The 21,839-nt window shown below is 28.8% G+C and overlaps 1 protein-coding gene across 6 annotated transcripts in view; it reads left to right on the forward strand.

Moving 5' to 3' along the window:
- EndoA (endophilin-A) overlaps positions 1-21,839 on the forward strand; it is a 262,925-nt gene that overhangs the window by 187,129 nt on the left and 53,957 nt on the right. For all 6 annotated transcript variants that reach the window (XM_067049691.1, XM_014420464.2, XM_067049686.1 and 3 more), the window contains one exon: positions 4,140-4,207. In XM_067049691.1, coding sequence (XP_066905792.1) covers positions 4,163-4,207 — 45 coding nt within the window. In that variant the 5' untranslated portion in view covers positions 4,140-4,162. The remainder of the gene's footprint in view (positions 1-4,139; positions 4,208-21,839) is intronic.

A 21,839-nucleotide genomic window follows, 5' to 3' on the forward strand; every position in this document is an offset into this window, starting at 1 on the left:
AAATTAATATAGTTAAATAAATATAAAAATCAAAATTGATATAGTTCTAAATATTCTAAAGAATCTGCTATGAAATAGTTTTTAGCTCAGAACACATCATATTTGAAATGAAATTAATATTTTTAAGTCATACAGTGTCTGAACTAAATGCAAAATCGGAAATGCTTGCATTTACTAAAATTGATTACTTGGTTCTAAGAAAAATGGCTGGGATCGAAGAAAAAAATTTCTTCAACTGTTTTTATCTCTAGAAATATGGATTGGAGTTCTATCAATGGGTAGATTCTCCACGTGTTTGTATCATGTCACCTACAGCACATTTACTTGTTGTTTATATGTTATACAGTTGTAAATAACAATAAATAAATTATTAAAAAATAAAAAAAAATAAGGAGGAGTCAACATACAAAATATATCGATACATCATAATAGAGCTAAGCACATTTCTAGTAACTTTAGAAAAAGTACAATTATAGGTTCTCTCTTTTAGGAAAATTTCAGTTTTTCAGTTTTCCCGAAAGAGCGAAAATTGAAATACTGTGAAGTAAGACATTGATTTAAAGAATAACAAATGGTTAAGCATTAACTGATAGACCACAAGCTATGGATTGAACCGCTATTAATTGATAAAACCATTATTCCATGGATTAGTTCGGAATGGCTGACTGGATCGCCAGTGATTCATTGAAAGGAACTGACGCTCTTTTCCGCCATATCATTGATAATTAAATGGCCAGTTGGCTCATGTTCTTTAATTATCCTGATGCTCGGAACCTCCTTGCCTTCATTGCGTCAGTCCTTAATTAAGTTTCCTTATTTTTTCCCCTCCTTAATCTCTTCACTCCTCTCTCCTTACTGTTAGACCCATTTAATTGTTTAAATTCGAACCATTCCGATTCTGTGAATGAATTCACCGAGTTTGACTCCTTCGATTTTCTTTTAAAGCTCTGAAGATTATTATTGTAACTAAATCTATTGCTTTTTCATATACTCATTCTCTGTTAAAATTATAATATTACTTTTATTATGGTGTATATTGTATTGGTATATCAATACCAGTTCTTCTCTTAAGAAGAGAGACGATCTTCTTCTTTTTTCCCCCTGCTTAAAAAGATATTTGTATATTTTCTTCGTGCTATATTTATTTTTAACTAACTAATTCTTAACTTTATGATATTTCGTTGAGTGGTTAGTCCATGTTATTTTACACAATTTGGTAAAATACATACACAGTATTTCCGCTTTAGAGAGAGGGTTCGACTAATGAGCAAACTTTTACCATACTTTAAATGCATTTAATTTTGAAATATAATTTATTTTCTAATCAAGGAAATTGAAATAATATACGCTTTTTATATGTAACAGTTTTAAAGACAATTTTATTTTCACCTCCAGGGCTCTGTTTCGTAACAAATGCTAGAGGTATTCATGATCTTTAGTTTAACACGTTAAAGCGTGTTAAATGGAAAAACTCATGTTAAATGGAGAAATATTTCCTTCTTTTAGCATGTTAAAACGATATAACATATAACATGGCTGAGAGTTTGTTACTAGATCTGTTAAATGGAGAATGACGTCACGCAACAGACCAGCTGAGCTCGTCACTATTGTCGTGTTAGGTTAGTTGCTCGTAGTTTGTGTTTTAATTTTGTTAGTATTGTTTGACAATAATAATAATAATGTAATGACAGTTTTTAATTAGCTCATCTAGATTCTCTTCCTCACAAGTTAGGAAATATACTCTTCCTCACTATACACTCAGTGGCCAAACTTCCACATAACTTCAATTTTTCACTCAATTTATGCATTTTGTAATAAATTACTTTAGTCAAAACCTAGAAGTAAACAATAATATGAAGGTCTAGAAGGAAAGGTTATAAAACAAGTTGCACAGAAAATTCGCTAGGATCGTTTGCATTTAACATTTAACATGACTTTAAATGGGGCTGCTCACAATACTTATAACATTTAACATGGTAAGACATTTAACATTTAACACAACATCATGAATACTCTTAATATTAGTTATAAAAAGTTCAATGAACAAGCACTGATACTTTTTTAATAGAAACAACTATTAGTGATATTAAAAGAGTAAAAAAATTACTAAAGGCGGAATAGCCTGAAAGATTTTTAATGACTTATGTTAAGCCTGTGAATGAAAAATAAAATTTAGCGACAAGGTCCTTATTCTCTTTATTAATGAATTTATATGTCCGACGTTTCGGCCCCTCTATCATCAAGGACAATCTTAAATCAGCTCTTAATAATTTACATGCGATTCTGCCTTGAAATTAATCTTTTTTTTCTGCTGTTTCACTTCATCATAATCCTTTATTTCCATTCTTTATTATTATCAACGCCTAATTGTTTAACCTACCTCCTTCTACAGGTTAATTATCTGTAAATCTGTAAATCATGTTATTCTCCGTTTCATATGTTGTTTTAACACTTTCATCCACCCATTACTACGGTTGCTCCAGGTTTTTTTTTTTTTAATGAAATGTAAATTGTAACCAGGAAATATTAAATAAACGGATTCTGTTTTTCGCTTTGAATACACAATGAGAATAAACGTTGTTTTGGTATGAGAATGGTCCGAAACAGTTTTCACATTGTTGGGAGCTTTACGACATTGCAGCTAGGGGAAAAGGAAGCTGTATTTCAAAATTAATGTTGGCGACGGGGGGCGACGTTCCTGTCTATGGCTCCCTTCAGCCGACTTATGCACTGTGTCCTGTTTCAATATCTTTCTGCAACAACTCCTATTTCAATATTTATGATAGTGAATTCGTTTTATTTAAACAATTTAGTTATTAAAATAAGATTTAATAATCATTCTGATACAGTTGATAGTTTTTTATTATTATTTTCACTTACCTATATATGAGATATATAGTAAGGGGATGATTACGGTCACAAAAAATTTAGAATTGCAGTTTTTGACGGAAATAAATTTGAGGTCCTTTGAGTAATTAACTAAATCTCGCAAAATTGAAGATCTACTATCCTTTTCTTTTTTTATTTATTTTGTAATTATATGTTCAATTTTTTTTTATTGTTTTATATTTTGATAGTAAATTTTGTGTTTTTAAAAATGAAATACTTTATTCGAGGGTTTTGATATATCTAGATTTAATCCGAAACCATTCAGCAGTAAGGTGAAATACAGCTTTCTTGAAATATAAGGATAATTTTCAATTTTTTTTTTATTACAATGCTCAATTTTTTATCAAAATTCAGTACAATTTTTTATTACATTTCGGAGGCATTTGTTTGGAGATGAGGAAATAACGGGTGAGTTTGATTGTTTTTCTTTAGTGACATTAAATATCATTGGTCATTAACGCCATTTATACCTTATTCAATTTTTCTTACATTTGTTTAATTTAATTTAATTTATTTTTAGTATATCAGATGTTGTATTCGCTTCAGTAAACATTTTGATTTTTTAGTGAGTGTTGTGTGCCTTGTTCTCTCTCAGTCTAGTCAGTAAGATTTCCTTCCTCTCTACGACTTTTAAGGTTTTCTTTTTTTTTTTATAGTTTTTATTTTACTCTTTGAGCTTTCATTCCATCTAGATTGCCATCCACATTTAATTTACTTTTCGAGGGGTTTTGCTCATTTTTGATGCAGTTGGAATTGCTTTACTCTGTCAGCGAGCGCCAGTGATCTCTTCAGTTCGATCGGCTAGTTCGTTCCTTACCATTCCCGCGTGACTTAGAACCCATATGACCCATATTTACTGACATACTCAGGTTTTGTAGAGTGTTTAGGTAGAAATGAATACAGGAAATTTTATGATGTTCTAGATATACACAATCAAAGCTTTTTAACGAACTTAAAGAATATGTAATTATTATTATATTGTTTTGAGTCAAAGACGAACTGAACATATTTAGTATTTAGGTGCTAGAAGAGGCTTAACTGTATAAACCAATTAATTTTGTACTTAAAAAACATAATTAATTACATCTGTAAATTAATAAACGCACATTAATTGACTTATTTACAAATCTAACGGATTAACGGATGTTAATTAGAAATTCAAATTTATATTTTTTAAAAATAAATTTTATTATTAATAACTATTAACTCATCTCATTAATAAATATATTTATAAATTATTATTTTTGCAGGTAGTTCGTAGTAGATAGCAGCCATGGCGTTCGCCGGCCTTAAAAAGCAGATAAACAAATGCAATCAGGTATGTAAGCTTCTTTATGTATTTAATTTATATTATGTTTTTGGATTATTTCATAATTAATAGTAGAATATATAGTTGTAATTTTATATGATATAATTCACATATAAACGTTATTTTATATGTTCATTGTTTTAATTCTTGATTTATTTATTAATTATCTTACTTTTTTTTTCAAAAATATATATGTATAGTATTATATTATTAATTTTGTTGGTGTTGAACCATTACCAGTCTAGACAGATCGAAATATATAGTTAACCTTATTGAACTTTTTTAAATTATATTTATTAAATGGTGTTAGTCTTGTGACCCTGACATTTCAGCTTCTAGTTCATATTAGCATATTGCGTGTTGGATAAATATGTATTTTGTTCGTTATACGGAGTATGAATTTTTATTATATAGACAAACATAAAATTACTCTAATACGCACTTTCAAATACATATTTATTTTTATATTACATGTAAAATGCAAACAAATTTAAATATTTTTTATTATCCTTCTTTTTGTAAATATATTAGAGTTGGTTTATTTTAAAATAATGATTCATTTTAATATTTTTTTAATAATAAATGTATGATAATTAATTATAATGTCACCCTACACGTCCTATTAACATTGAAAGGACTTGCGATTCCTTAAAAATAATTTTTAAAAACTATATTTCGGTGAATATTAAGAAAGAATTACAAAGGTTAGACGAAGTGTTGTCAGTGTAAAGATGACATTGTATGTTCAGTTCCGCTTTATCTGAAACCCAAATTATTATTTACTGTTTTCTTCTATCACCCTTCTCTCGTTTTCCTTCAGATGCTTTTTTGTTAGCCATTTTTGTAAAAGGTGACTATCAATGCTGAAAAATCAAAATATACCTATTGAAAAAATCACTAATTATTCGTAATATAAACGTATACAGTGATGTTATACCCTGACATGTGGGATACGAAAATGAACGACAAAGCTCTTTTTTATCTTACTTATTTATTTATTTTTAACTTATTTTTTAGTTTCTAACTTAACTTTTAGTAAGGGTGTTTTATTTACATTTTTATTTATGAAAAACTTCGTTTTCTGATTATTTATTATCTTTTTTTATGTGTGGGTATTGGTGGTGATATTGCATGAGAATATAAATTTAAATTTAACTTGTTTAGCAAATGAAATATTGTTAACGGAGCACTGATAGTATAGAAAGGAAAGATAGGAGAAAATATAATATAGAGGATAACATAGTTACGGTTATTGACAAAACAAGGAAAAAGAAGGAAATTAATAATAAAAAAAAAAAAGTTTTATATCTGAGTTATATAAATAAACCAAAAAAAAAAACTCAGTAGTTAGTTTATATTAGATATTTTATATCTTAATTTATTTATAGTAGATAGTTTATATTAGTTTGGATATTATTAGAGAAAAAAAAATTGTATCTTTGTTAACTACTATAAGCTAGTAAGATAAGACTTAAAACTTTTATAACAGCCGCATATATTAGAGCAGTATTGCTGGTTAAATAAGGCATTTCTGAATTTTCTGATGTAGAGATTTGAAACCTCAAAGAAGTTTTGATTGGCCGTGAACTCTAATATTAGTTGACTACGCCATTGGCTGAATGATGTCACCAAGGTATCTTATATAGCGTATCTTTGTCTTGCTCAGTTGATATCACTTTGCCAACAATCAAAGGTTTGTCCTTGTAGAATAATTTTTGAATTTCTCTGGGCATGAATATAATACCAAATTAAGATTTCGAGAAAAATGTGAATTTGTGGGGTGACTAATGCTCCTTTGTTTTTCTACAAACTGATTTATTGCTTAAATAAATAATTAAAATTTATTTTCTTTACAAGTCTGACGTTTCGGCCTTCCTCAGAGACAATCTATCACAAAACAGCTTTTATTACATCTATGATCCTCAACAATTCAAAATAATTAACAATGTTATTTATGATTTATCTTACCTTATTCAATTTTCGGACTTAATAATTTAAAAACACAACTTCATGCAGGCTATTCTGCCCAGGTTAATTCAACAATTTCTATGAAACATTAAAACATTAGGTAAATATACATTTTTCGTTAATAAGCATATCCTACATTATGTGTAATTACCTAATTAGTCAATTTTCACATTAAAACAAAAAATAAAATTCTTTATCAGAATCAATTATTTGTTAAAATTTATTACAACAATGCTTGTAACCTTCTCTCCACTCAGGTCAAGCATTAAAATTATTTATTATAACTATGTTTTTTGTTAATTTTCCTCTTTATTTCATTAGTAAAATTCCCATCAAGGCTAATTATAATTATTAACATTTAATTTATACCATATTTTTTATAAATTAATTTTACTTAATATCACTGCATAGTGTTGGTTCAAATTTCTTGTGTCTGTTTTAAAATTCACTGTATAATTAATATAGTATTAGTATTTTCCTTTTTGAATGTATTATTTTCTTTATGTAAAATCATTGTATTTTCAAAATGAAAAATATGCTGGTTTTTGGTTGCATGCTGAACTAGTGCCGTTTTATTTGGACCCCTCTCCTTGTTTTTAAAATCATTATTGTGTTGATAAATTCAGTCACCCAATAATTGCTTTGTTTGTTATTTAGTCCAAAAAATGTATAAGGTAAGATAAATTATAAATAATATTGTTAAGTATTTTGAATTGTTGAGGATCATATATATCAATAAAAACTGTTTTGTGATAGATTGTCCCTGAGGATGGCCGAATTGGCCGAAACGTCGGGCTTATAAAGAGAATAAATTGTTTTGAGACTATAATGGATAAAATTTAAATTATTTATTTAAACAACATTAACCCATCTCAAGGAAGTATTTAATATTATAAATGTAATTTATTGCGTTAAATATATATTATAATTTCTAGAAGAAAAAAATATGCAAATATTATAATCTGTGTGCAATCGGAAGACAACCTTCGTAAAGTTGGTTGCTGAAAAAATTTGGAAATATCAGTAATCAGGTAAAGATTGAAGAATGAAACAGCTTTATAGAATTGTGCTACCAGTCATTATCTTTACCAATAACTTTATCCCGTAGATGACACTGCAGGACATAAAAGATCTAGATCTCTCCTTAAGCATCCTTTAAGATGCAAAAAACTGTGTTGCTCAGGGCTGTGAGTTTGAAAATTTATGAGCATTTAAAATTGATTTTTTTTCTAGCTTCTCCCTTGAAAGTCCGGGTCGGTGCTATTTCAGTCGAATATCTAGATTAAAAGATAGATGGTAATAATAATAACAGCGCTTTATTTACATTAGGGGTATTCATGATGTTATGTTAAATGTAAAATATTTTACCATGTTAAATGTTATTACTATAGGATTGTGAGAAGCCCTTTTTAAAGTCATGTTAAATGCATAAGAGCTCTTAGAAGATTTTTTGAGCAACTTGCTTTATAGTACCTTTCCTTTAAAAATTTCATGTTATTTTTTATTTCTAAGTTTTGATTAAAGTAATTTATTACAACATGGCTAAATTGAGTGAAAAATGGAAGCTGTGTGAAAGTTAAGATAGGGCTATCAAGAATAAGAATCAAGATAAGGCTAATTGACTAGTGTCATTACATTATTGTAATTATTATTAATTAGTTTATTAGTTCAATTGCTTTGTTAGTTTCAAAAACTACGAGCTAGTAACTTAGCACGATAACTAACAAAACGGTAACGAGCTCAGCTGTTGCGTGACTTCATTCTCCACTTAACATACCTAGTAACAGACTCAACCATGTTATATGTTATTTCGTTTTATCGTGGTAAAAGAAGGAAATATATCTCCATTTAACATAAGTTTTTCCATTTAACATGTTAAACTAAAGGTCATGAATACTCATAATATGTGCAGCGGATGTGCTCAGGTACAAAACCTTAACCACTTCTTCCGTCTATCCTAGAAACTATATCTCAAAAATGTTTTAGCTCCAGGTAATGGTTTTCTATTTTAGTCTATTCTAGATCTATTGATATTTAGGTGCTTTTCGGGAAAATAATTGGAACTTTTTTCCTGTTCGGAAGTACGGATGAATTCTTTCATAAACCGTAACTCCTTTATTTTCTTTAAAGAAAACAAATGTACTAAGATATCTTGACGGGCTACCCTCGGGTTAGGAGTTTATCAGAATATTTCTTGAAGACAGGCTTGCTTTGTTCGACCGTCCCTTGATGGCAGTTGGGGTCATTAAGTCCTTTTTTTTTTGCTTTTATCTTTCATCTTGAAATAAAGTCTAATAACTTCTTTATAAAACTATATAATTATAATATTTTATATATAATATCTTATACCCACATATTTTAAATTTTTGAAACGTTACGGACTTTTCTATTGTCTACTTTCATTCATTTTCATTTTAAACTAACAAGTAATCTATAGATATTTGGTATAGAAAGACAGATTTTGCTGTTTGATTGGAAACAGTAACTAATTTTCGCATTTTATGAGTATATTGATTTTCGTGTACAATACAATTAGGTCTAGTGACCATCGCATTCCTCTCGCATCCAATCCGGTCATCCAAAATCCTTAATGATCCTTACTTTGTCACAAATCAGGTCATCCATATGTCCCATGTGTAGCCGATTTGACCAGAACCAGAGATAGATACCAGTCCTTCCATGATAAACTTTCCGACCACTCAAACCCCTGTTTTAACCTGGCTCATTCATTTCATGATAATCCTTTTAAGTGTGTCTGAAAAGAAAAGGACCTCGAGAGCTTCTACTTTAGAAATGCAATGGGATTTATTTCTCTGGATGAGTAGATTCACCACAAGTCTGTGTCATGCCATTTTATAACTAACATCACATTTACTAGATGTTTATATTTTTCAACATCAATATTAGTTGTAAATATTGTAGTTCATCGTATTAAAATGTATTTAATTAATCCTTATCACTTTTAGATGTTATTGATATATTTATATGAATATTTGTATTATATTTTACTTAAAAAAGTGAAAATATAATATTAAATTATGTTCAATGATTTAGGGAAAAAATAAGACAAATATTATTTTCCTTTTTAGTTTTCATTTTCATCTGGATATTTAGTAGTTTTTAATTTGTGTGTTTAAAGAAATATTTTAATAAATATTTATCGAATTTATTATTTATAGAACTTACTCTATCGATTGATCGACTGAATGGAAGTTACGCTTTATGTGATCGATGTTTCACAGTTTTTTAATTTTTTTTTAAATCGGCATCAATGATTTTTTTATTTTCTCAAAATCGTCAACAATTTTGATTAAACTCAGTATATCAACGTGCATTTAAATGATCTTTAATAACAGCTAGATCTTAGATCTTAATTGAAATAGTTTGAGAGACAAAGTTTATAGCTAATAGCTCCCTCTAAAATACCTCAAATTTTGTTTGAAATAACTAACTATGCTCATATTTACTTGTGGGATATGGGCACATATTAACTATAAAAGGATTTGGTAATTAACTTAAGGATGTAAAATGAAGCATATTTTTCCTCTTATTCGGAATATATATCAATTGGAAGGTTTTAGATCTTAATTGAAATAGTTTGACAGACAAAGTTTATAGCTAATAGGTTCCTCTAAAATCCCTCAAATTTTGTTTGAAATAACTATGCACATGTGAAATATGAGTAAATATAAACTATAAAAGGATATGCTAATTAACTATAGGAGGTAGAAGGAAATGTATTTTTCCTCTTATTCCGAATATCTATCAACTGGAGGATTCTAGATCTTAATTGAAATTGTTTGACAGACAAAGTTTATAGCTAATAGCTCCCTCTAAAATACCTCAAATTTTGTTTGAAATAACTAACTATGCTCATATTTACTTGTGAAATATGGGTAAATAAAAACTATAAAAGGATTTGGTAATTAACTTAAGGATGTAGAAGGAAATGTATTTTTCCTCTTATTCGGAATATCTATCAACTGGAAGGTTCTAGATCTTAATTGAAATAGTTTGACAGACAAAATTTATAGCTAATAGCTCCCACTAAAATTCCTCAAATTTTGTTTGAAATAACTGACTATGGTCATATTTACTTGTGAAATATTGGTAATTAGAAACTATAAAAGGATTTGGTAATTAACTTAAGGATGTAAAAGGAAATGTATTTTTCCTCTTATTCGGAATACCTATCAACTGGAAAGTTCTAGATCTAATTGAAATAGTTTGACAGACAAAGTTTATAGCTAATAGCTCCCTCTAAAATTCCTCAAATTTTGTTTGAAATAACTATGCACAAGTGAAATTTGAGTAAATATAAACTATAAAAGGATATGGTAATTAACTTATTAATTAACTATAGGAGGTAGAAGGAAAGGTATTTTTCCTCTTATCTGGAATATCTATCAACTGGAAGGTTCTTTTGAAAATTAGAAATGTCTGTTATAAAATGAGGGATGATTAATTCTTACTCAAATTAGAGATGTTATTGAAACTTGTGTGATGGGCTCACCACATCAGACTTTTTAATGAATTTTAGCATTAGTATATAATTAAATTACTCTCTTTCGTTAATATATTTAATTCCATATTCATTGAAATTTGTAAACGTCATTGTTAAGGGTTACTTTATTGATTGGCAATAGTAAGTAATACATTTTTAATTAATTCTTATATTATCAGTTGAAAAATGGGAGTTGCTTTACTATCAATGCCTCCTAGTGCAGTAGGCATGACTTCCGTTCTGCTATCTCTCTCGTTGGCGTGTCCTTCCTCTGAAACCTTTTTATATTTCTATTATAATCAATGTCAATCATTCAATCATCTGAGACATGTCCGTTTTCTCTAAATAGAAAAAATTATTCATTTAGGTCTTTTTCACTTAAAGATGGATTACATTTGAAAACCAATATGGTTGCCGTGTTTGATGAATGACAGCTATACTTTCAGGTCAACAGGTGGTTTCCGTTTTAATTGAATTTCTGTTGTCAGAGGTAATGCTTCAAAAAGTGTCCAACAGAGGTTCTTTTTGACAGTGTTGTAGCTTTTGTTGTTATTATTTTTGTTTCAATGCGATTAGAAAGAAATTTGTTCAACATGGAGTTATTTATTTTAATTTTGTCATTTCTAATGTTACCAACTGATTCTATATGACTATAACATTCGAACTTTACATTATACATAAAGGGTTTAACTTAAAAATTCACGTTTTTTTCTTAAAGTGTACTGCGTGTTACTGTAGTCACACAATATTATATTTTCGAAAAATAATAATTGCAAATTTAAAAACCTAGTTTAATTGAAAGTAAATATTTTTCCTGTTTTCTATAAAATGCTGTTAAACCCTTCGTATACAGGTGCTATGTTCATTAAATGTGGCCCATAGATGAAAATATTTTTTTATCCAGGTTTCTTGCCTTTGGGCATTTTTGTTAATTTATGAAGAAATGGTACATATCTCGCTGACAAAAATAATAATAATCGTAGAGTTACTTAAACCGTCGAAAATTCGCTTAGGTTAATAGCGCATCAGACGATTTTCAATTTCGGAGATGAAGTTCGGATGTGTACTAACCGATTAGCTATCAGTTAGCAATTGATGTAAATATTATGGAAGCAGGAGTTCCGCAGGGATCTATACTAGAGCCTTTATTATACGCGTTGTATACCTTCGATAGACCCACAATGGAGCACACTCACGGCCACATGTGCTGACGATACAGCCATTTTAGCCAAGTTAGGCTTGAACGGCAATCAATAGGCAAAATCAACCTCTTAAATTGATTTTTAAATTTAAATTTTAATGGATAGGTATCATTGGATGACCTTAGCATTCATGACTTTTTTTTTTTTATACAACATCTCATTCGCTGGTTGTAAAATATTATTGTTTGTTCGTTTTGAAAGCCTGGTTATCAACGCCAGTTGGTTATTGGTTTTAGTAAGGCCTAGTTATTCCATAGTCATAGCTTTGGTATGGTGTACTGATCCGCACCAGTGGGATACATTTCCGTGAAATTTTAAATATTATCTAGCTAGACAATTATAATTTGTTTAATAATCGTTACAATAGTGGAAAGGATGATGTAAAATATTATTTAGAGTTGTAAATGAAATAAAAAAAGTAAAACAAACAAATTTTTCAAGAGGTATGTTGCCTAGTTAGGGGTAACTTCCCGAGATTTGTATGTATTCTTGTGTTCAGTACGCCTAAAAAGAAATACAATAGATCCTACAATAAGATTTGGAACGATTGACCAGATTAAGGCAACAAAGTACAAGAGCAAAAAGTGTATATTAACATTAAATGCATTTCTTATTTACTGGAAAAGTTTAGGAAAGAATTTGGAGCACTAACTTTTTTAGTAAAAGATCTTTGCTTCAAAAGTAAGGAAACCATTATTTAGTTTACATGCAGATTTTTGGAGAGGCTGGGTTTGGAAAAGAACCAACATCAGAGCATATCCAGTCTCATTGGGAATCCTTCACCAACATATATATTAAGTTTTGTTTTATTTTTGGCGATTCTATGACCGTAATGAAGAAGGAAAATTCTCAATATTCATTATGTGTTTTTTTAAAAATATTTTTAATCTCGTATGTTCGATAGATCAGTTCCACCATACTACATGCATTAATTTCTTGATAAAAGCCATTCTATTTTTTTTTTTTTTTTATCATGATTTCTATTATGCCGATAAAGAAAGTTGATCCGTTTCTATTTATGTAGAATATTAACTAAAGGCGGAACCTGCTAACATAATAGCAAAAAAGGAACTTAACAAAGTAACAAACAAGAAAGTAAATTAACAAAAAATCTTAATTCTTGTTCTAAATAATGTTATGTCATAAATATTATGTCATAAATAAGTTTATGATTTAAGCCAACTCTGACTTTTGATCTTCAAATACAGTCTCTATTGCACCTGTTGATTGGTGTCAATCCGCAATTGGTGACAAGTCAATCCGCCTACTCCAATGAGTTGTGATGGAATCCTTGAATGCAAGTCGCTCGATTCGGGTTACATAGGGAGTAGTAGTGAAACAATGAGAATTATTGATGAGTCCATTTACGCTTTAGAGGGAAACATCATTATTTCAGGATCTTTCATAGAGTTTACCAATCGTGGAAACATATACTGTTTATTTCCGGTGAGTAAGCTAACTTTATTGTCGTTTGTGTGAGGTTATGGACATGGTTATACCGATTTCAATAAAACCTCTGATTGTGATTGGTTTAAGAATATTAAAAATCTGATGTGCTTTTCTGGTTCAATTTTTTATGAATTTGTTCATTGAAAAGTAAATATTATATGAGAACAATATAACTTGAATCTTCTGGTGTAGTAATGTGGATTAAAATATTACTTAAAGGAATAAGCATGTTCGTTTTTCCCAATTCAAAAAACAATAATTACGAATTTTCGCAGCAGTCGAAAATTATTGTTGTAAGTTAATGTTGTTAGTAAGATTAAATATAGACAATATTTGTGTAAAAAAGTTTTGTTTAAATTATAAAAATTTTATAATTTATTTTATAGACATCTTTGTTTAAGGTTGTCTCCTTCAGAATGGCCTGAGGGCCGAAACGTTGCAGGTGTTGTGAAATAAATGTTGAGAGTAAAAGTTATATAAATTGTGTTTATGTTAATAATAAAATAAGCACCCCTCAAACAATCAATATAATAAATCGTTAATCTAATAGTTTTATAGTTTTATTGAACATAGTTGTAATTTCTGAAAATGTAACTGAGGATAACTTAACAGAAATTGGATATGGTTTGTTTCATTAAACCTAAATCTGCGAATTTAATTATTTTTTGAAATTTCCAATTTCTTTTCAATATAATAGCTATTTCAACTCAATTTAACAGATCTATAAATATAAATATAAATTATATTCTATAAGAAGTTTTATTTGTAAACTTGTTTTAACTGTAAACTGAGCTCGGTGGCTCCAAGAACCCGGGTTTGAACCCGGATTGGACAGATAATTATTTTCTGTTAAATTTTAGTCACGCGTCAACCCTGTAGGTTCTGGTGCCCTGCTCTCCTTAGAACCACCCAGCCTCATAAAGTAGATGCTCTTAATTGGTAAAAATCTGGTGATTGAGCGTGATGAAAAAATCACCTCCTTGTATATCCGTTGTTTTAAAAACAGTGCTTTATAAGGTACTGAACCCGTTTCAGAAAAGAAATATTTGTCATTCAAAGAATTTTCAAATAATTATTATTTTTTATTTATTTTTTTTCAATGATTTTTTTCTTTCTTACATATTGTTGATGAACTATGGTTTATCCCTTAGATGAAGGTTTAGAAACGATCCCCGAAGATTTTAAATGAATTTTAGAACATAGTATAAAGTTTTTCCAATTTACCCAAAATCTTTTCTAACCGTTATAATGAAAAACACAACTATCACATTCATCAACTATTAACATATTATAAACTAGAAAGTTTTTCTTGCATTTTTACTATAATAATGCAGACGTTTAAATTTCATAATTTTCTGTCATCAAGAGTTCAGAAATTCTTTGAGTGCAGTATATTGTGGGACAAGTGATACGTGACTGGACATATTGATTGAAATTAATATGTCGTTAGGATGTTTATTCGATTTTTTACAAAGAAATGTCTAAATTTGACAAAAATGAATTATTTTATCTTATCATGTTATGTTTAAATTTCTCTGTAATTTATACTATTTGGTTTTTATGTATGTTTTACTCTTGAGTGTAGTTCAAAGAATAAAGGCATGACGGTGATCCGTCACTTAGGACAGATTTGCTCCCCGCAAATATTTGTTAAGTTAAAAGTTTCCTACGGGTTTGTTTGACATGCTTTGGTTGGTAGGTTACAAACCAAGAGAAAAGGATTTGTTAAATTGAAGCAAACTAATTTTAGATTACAGTATTTGAAACATTGCAAATTCACGAAATGGTGTTTAAAATTTTATTCTAAGCCCTTGAATTCGTTTTTGAAGTAAAATTCAAGACCTACTTCAGTTATATTGCCAAGTTCACTCCTTAAGGAATTTATTATCTTTATTATTATTAATTTATCAGCTCTTAATTATTTTCATTATTATTCATTTCATAAGTTGTGTTTCATTTATTCATTCATTTTTGTATTTCATAACTAAATTTTTTAACAGCCTTTATTAGTAGTTTCCAAGACGGATTCCGCGAAATAATTTATGAATGATTTACGTCAACTTAGCACAGTTTTGACCCTTGCATGTCAGATTTCCTCTTATTCTACACTGATGTGTAGGTCAGCGGTTTCCCAAGTGGGCGCCACTTTCATAATATATTACCAAAAAAAAATTAAACAAAAATTAAAATACCAAATATGCAGTGTATTCCAGCATTTACTTTAATTTGTTTTTCCTACATTATTTAACTGTTCTCAGGATAATTGTGATAAAATAAAATTACCATAGTTTTTAGCTCTAAGGTGTAGCAAAGCTGTTTTTGCCCAATAATGGTGAAAATTGTTTTGGGAACCGTTGGTGTAGGTTTCCTGGCCTTTCTTAACATTTGCTGAAAAGGCAGATCACTTTATTTGTATCAAAAGTCTTCCACAGCCAAAAAAAGTGTTCCCAATAAATGTTTCATTTTATATTCTTTGTTTTTGTATATTATTTTAGCACCGACTAATAGATTTTGCCTTTGCCATTGTCAGACCTCCTTTGTTATACATGTCTCGATAAAAAATAATAATAATAATAAATACTTTAATTTTAGTTCAGCTAGAGGGTACTCATTTTACAAATTATACAGCTGTTCATTTAATTGTATTACTCATCGCTCATATTGTATAAATGTAATTTACATCTGTAGTTCTAATTGTATTGTCTTTTTTTGTTCAGTTTTTCATAAAAAAAATATTACACTGAGGGATTTTCTATTTTCCGGTTACGTAAATCGCTCCATACATTCAATATATCATATAAATGTTCAGCGATATATTTTTTTTGTCAGAAAAACAAATACAAAAACAGTATCAGAAAAAACAGACAAAAAATTACAACGGCAATGGAATATCCGTTTCCCTGAGATCGATTAATGAAGTAAAAAAAAAAATTTAATATCATATAAAACCCATAAAATTTTAAAATTTGAATTAGGAACGAACTAGATATCAATTATTTCATAATTAAAGAAGCACATACTTTACTTTGTACTAATCATGTTAACGATAATAATACCAATTTATAATAATTTATTTTTTATTTATTTAATACCAGATCGCATAGTGGGCCTTACATGGTTAATATTTTTTTTAACACTTGCTTATGGGGGGAGGGGGGTATAGTCTCATACAAAAGAACTATATACAATGTTATAAATAAATAAAAAAATTGAAATAGAATAAATTGATGAATATTATAATTCTTAACAAAAGATTAAACTAAAGTTAATAACAAAAACAATGACATTTATGGATTTAACAAAATAAATAATTGACTTCTAATGGAAAAAAAATTAGAAAAAAAAGTGATAATAACGGAACTGATAAATATAGAACTTATTACAGGATAAAATAATTTATTAAACTCCTTCGTTTCAATGTTTTTTTTTTTAATTTTATTGTCACCAATATCGTAGGAATCACTATGAAAACAATACGTCTTTTCTCATTTCTTCTGTTGAGAAAAATGTTAAGAAAAAAAAAGCAGTGTCTCAAAAATATGGTTGGGGTGGAATGACTGTTTGGAATTTTTTAATTAGAATAAAAATGAATCTTCCAGAGTACAACGCGTAAACAATGGGCAATTTTAAGGAAAGGATTCAACTCCACTTTGACAGTTCGAGTAGAAATAAATGTGAAGAATGTTCTGAGGGTCATTCACTTTGCTGCTCACTTAAAGGGGGGGGGGAATGAAAGACATTCTGTACCCTTAGTAATGTCCATAAATAAAAACGTTTGAAGTTTGTCCGCGATCATAGTACCTTCTATAGAAGAAATTTCTGTTCGTTAACAAAAAAAAAAATTTAATCTAGGTGGTCCTGATGGTGTACCATTACTGCTGTCCGCGGCAAGAAAGAAAGATTTTTTACCGAGAGGCAAATGAGAAAAGATTAGAATATCATCAGTTCTCTTAACAAAAACGATGTGGAGCTTTTTGTTGGTCCTGGGGCGGTATTTTCTGTCAAAATCAATTTGAGAAACACCTGGGGTGAGAATATGCCACGACGTATGGCATTATTTTTTTTTTTTTATATATCTATATTGAAATTTACAACTACAACAATATATTCAGATTTGATGTGTGTTTATAATGGAGTGATACGGGCGTGTAAAGAAACTACACATTGGTAGCACTCTAATAACGTTTTTACATTAGAAGGTATCGTGGCCATCTTCTTTTCAGGTGTCTCGGAGGTTTGTCAAGAATGGAAGAGGAATAGTACATGAGCCCAATAGGAGAAAAAAGCCAGTTATTTCATCCCAATTTTTGATTACTTAATTGAAAACTAGGTATAATTACTAGTAAAAAGCATTAGCAGTAAAGAACATCATTTAAAGTAGAGTAAATTATCTAAAATGTAAGCCCTAATAGAGCTATTTGCGTCCAATAGTTCTCGAAATATAGCTTTGTCAAAAGCAACATTTCATAAAAATGTTGTCTGGAACGTACTGAAATATCAGTAGTTAGTTAATTTATTTTGAGAAATCTATATCTTAGGAATTATGTGACGTACAGATGTCTATTAGCCCTCAAATTAAAGCTACTTTAATGTACTATAAAGTAGTTTATGACGTTTATTTTCGTAGGAGTAGTAGTTTTCATGAAATTTAAATAAATTGATATATAGTTTTTGGGACAAATTTTCAGTTGCCTAATTTATATTCATATGTGCATAAAAACCCCTACGAAGATAAGTGTCAAAAACTACTTTATAGTAAGTTAAATTTCCTTTATTTTGAGTGTTGCCAGACATATGTGTAATGGGTAGTTTATGACACTTATCTTCGTAGGGGTTTTTATGCGCATATGAATATAAATTTTGCAACTGAAAATTTGTCCCAAAAACTATAAATCAATTAATTTTAGCATGTTTATTTTTATTTGCGTCTCATAGTTCCTGAAATATCGATTTCTCAAAATAAATTAACTAACTACTAATCTTTCAGTACATATTTAAGAATCTATAGCTCGAGAACTATTTGACGTAAATATCTCTATTAGGGCTAATATTTCATCAAATTTACTTTTCTTTAAATAATGTTCTTTTAGATTTTCTAGTGTTGTTGGTAGTTTTTAAGATATAGCTCCGGATGAAAAATTAATTTTTTTTTAAAGTTTTGAAACAGCCGCCATTTGTTATTCCCCCTGCCTATACTTGGCAGACTCATCCGTTTTGACTACTAATGACACATAGTTTTCATTAGAGTAATCAAAAATCAGAGAATTAGAGAACTGCCTTTTATCTTCCCGGCTTTAGTACTAGAAGCAAGGTTAGAAACTAGTGGGTTTGAGTGGTAAGGGAGTTTATAATGGAAGGATTGATATCTGGTTCGGGCTAGATCAGTTACATATGGCCTAGTTTTAAATCTTTAATTCCGATTTATGCAAATTATTTGGCATTCTTATTTGTTAGTTTATGTTTTATGTTGCTATAGGATACTATACTTATTGTAGAGATAATTTATATTATTCTCAAATAAAGCTTGAATTCAAAGAATTTCCTTGCTATTCTTCATCTATATAGAAAAACCCTAACAGAAGTATTGCATATTTCATGAAAGTATTAATTCTCAATAAGTTAAACTGATATTAAATTTTCTATGATATAAATTTTCTCTCTTAGTTTGGCAGCCCTAACTCTCACAAAGGATGGTTGTAATGAAATGAGATGACAAACCTTGAATTACCGCCAGTATACTCCACTGCCATTATCCTTTCTAGTCATTGATCTAACCTCATGAATTATTCATTGAATTTCGTGAGTTGTCGAAATGCCTTAAGGCCGTAAACTATTCCTTAATGCTTGTGCTTTTGTTTTTATCTTCTTCCTCCATTAATATAAGAGAGGTCTGTCAACACTTTCCCATTTCGTATAATTATTATTTGGCGATTTATAGCCAAAATCGCACGTCTAATTTTTTTTCTCTTCTAATTACTTAATAATTTTCCGGATATTATAATTTAATGCTAATGTTTAAATAAAATCAATTGTATCCAAATAAAAGTCTCAAAACATTGTTTATTTCCTTACAAGTCCAATATTTCGGCCATCCTCATGGACTGTCTATCACAAAACAGCTTTTATTATGCGTTGATTTTAACAATTTTAGCAATTAACAGTATTATTAATAAATAGCTTACCTTAAATACCAATTTACACTCGCATAAATTATTTAAAAAAATTTTTCCTGGCTATTCTGTCCACTATTTTCAGTTAAAATTACCCTATGTGACAATAAGACATTAGGAAATCATATTAATTTAATAAGCTATCGTTAGCTTAAGTATAATTACTTATTTTGTCACTATTTCATTAATATTAAAAGTTTTAATTATAATCAATTTAACACAATTACCCCTTGCTATCATAACAATATTTGTAAAATCAAAAAAATAAATAAATAAATAAAAAATAAAAAAAAAATTACAGGATTCATATATCATGTTCTTCCATTTAAAGGTTTAATGTTTGACAGAAAATATTAGTGCATTAAAAACTAAAAAAAAAGATGTTTAACGAAGTAGTTTAAAGAAATTTCTCTAAATGTTTCCCAAATTTTCCATGACCATTTTCGAATCCATAAAACTTGAGACCATGCCAGGTATTCATTAATTAATAATTATCTATTATTACTACGATTTTTACTTATTAAATGCACTTATCAATCGTCGATACAGGTATATTTTAGACTAGGATCAGGACTTCTACAGAATTATTTATTAGACACTGTGTTCTCCTCACATATGAAAAAGAAATCAAGATGCTGCTGTCTAGTGACCGCTATATTAAGCAGTAGGATTTAGTAGCCATCTTGGCCCTTATGGAAAAGAAAATTAAACCGTCTCAAGAACCACATCGTTCTTTTGTGGCTCAGATCAACATTTCATCGTGAGTGAATAAACTATACCACACTCAGGCGAAGGAACGGAGGCAGGATGAACAAGGGAAGAGGACACAAGAAGAAAACAAGAATATGCACTTTCAAAATCTCTATTGCTCATTGTGTAACCTAGAACATCTTTAACACAAGTAAACTCATCTCTTATTAAATGCAATATCATTTATTATTTCGTTTGACCATTTAAATCAACAATCAAAATTAATTTTTCAACCCTTTGGCTTATGTACATGTAATTATTGGAGTCATTTAAATCATTTCAGAAATAGAAGCTATTTAACCATACTTCATTTTCTTTTTTGTTTAAAATTCTCATTTTTTTTATTGTAATCATTTATATCAAAGTTAATATGATATTAACATAAATTTTTACCCATATTTATCATAAATTAATTTTTCTTAACATCTCTGCTATAGTGGATATATAGTAAGGAAATAAAGAATGTTTTAAGACTTAATTTGGATACAATTGATTTTATTTAAACTATAACAAACCAGTCTCAAGAAAGTAAAAAAGATTATATATTATGCTACTCTTTAAAAATGTTTATTTATTTCAGTAGACAAGTTACAAACATGACTAGACCCACTTAAAAACAATTTTTAGATCTAAATACTATATTTCAACAAACCATTCAAAATTAAAATAGATTACCTCAAATAAAGATTTAAGGAATTCTTTTCGTGGTCATGTTCGAATCCTTCGATTTGTGACACACTTGCCTTGGCTTGAACGTGTAAAAAACTCAGTGTTTTTGCTGCTTCTGGTTTATTTGTAAATAATCCATTTCCTATACGTTTCTAACCGGCTCTTTAACGAAAGAACTTTAGTATTACTTATTATTATTATTACCTTTAGTACCCTATTCTAATTTTATTTCGTGGTACTGCCTCAGAAATTAAATACTAATCCTGTAATATGAGTATTGAGTAACCAAAGCTGTCTTGAAAACAATATATAAGGTCGGGGCTAATAATGCAGTTAATCTTAATAATAAAATATTTTATTAATAATTATAAGTGCCAGTTACAGGGACTAATTGTCAAAATGGTTTGATTCTATCTCACATTGCTTCTTGCTAAGGAATTGTTTTAATTTACTTTAAAATTTAATTTAATTTAAGACAGTAATAACTCAAGAATAATAAAAAATAAAAATTATATTTTATTTAACATTAAAAGATTCAAAACAACTTGAGGCGTAGTGTAAAGTAGCCCAATACATAACATCTTTAATAATCAGTTTATACCCCACTTAACACGGAAACGCATTTTTGATGGTACTAAAATTTAATAATTAGCTTATTAATTTAATGGCCACGAATCACTTTTTTTTCCTGTAGGCCCTAAATTGTATATTCTAGCGAAAAAGTTATGCTATAAAAAATATAACAGCATTAAATTCTCCATCGTCTGAGTACCAAACTTATTAATTAGGTCAATTATGTCAAACCGACTAGTAAAAAAGCCCAAGAGGAGAAAAAATGCAGTTATCTCACCCCAATTTTTGATTACTTTAATGAAAACTATGTATAATTAATAGTCAAAATTGATGAGTCTGCCAAGTATAGGTAGGAG

The sequence above is a fragment of the Halyomorpha halys genome, unplaced genomic scaffold, assembly GCF_000696795.3.
Source record: "Halyomorpha halys isolate HHAL.00 unplaced genomic scaffold, Hhal_1.1 Scaffold270.1, whole genome shotgun sequence".
Classification (NCBI taxonomy): domain Eukaryota; kingdom Metazoa; phylum Arthropoda; class Insecta; order Hemiptera; family Pentatomidae; genus Halyomorpha; species Halyomorpha halys.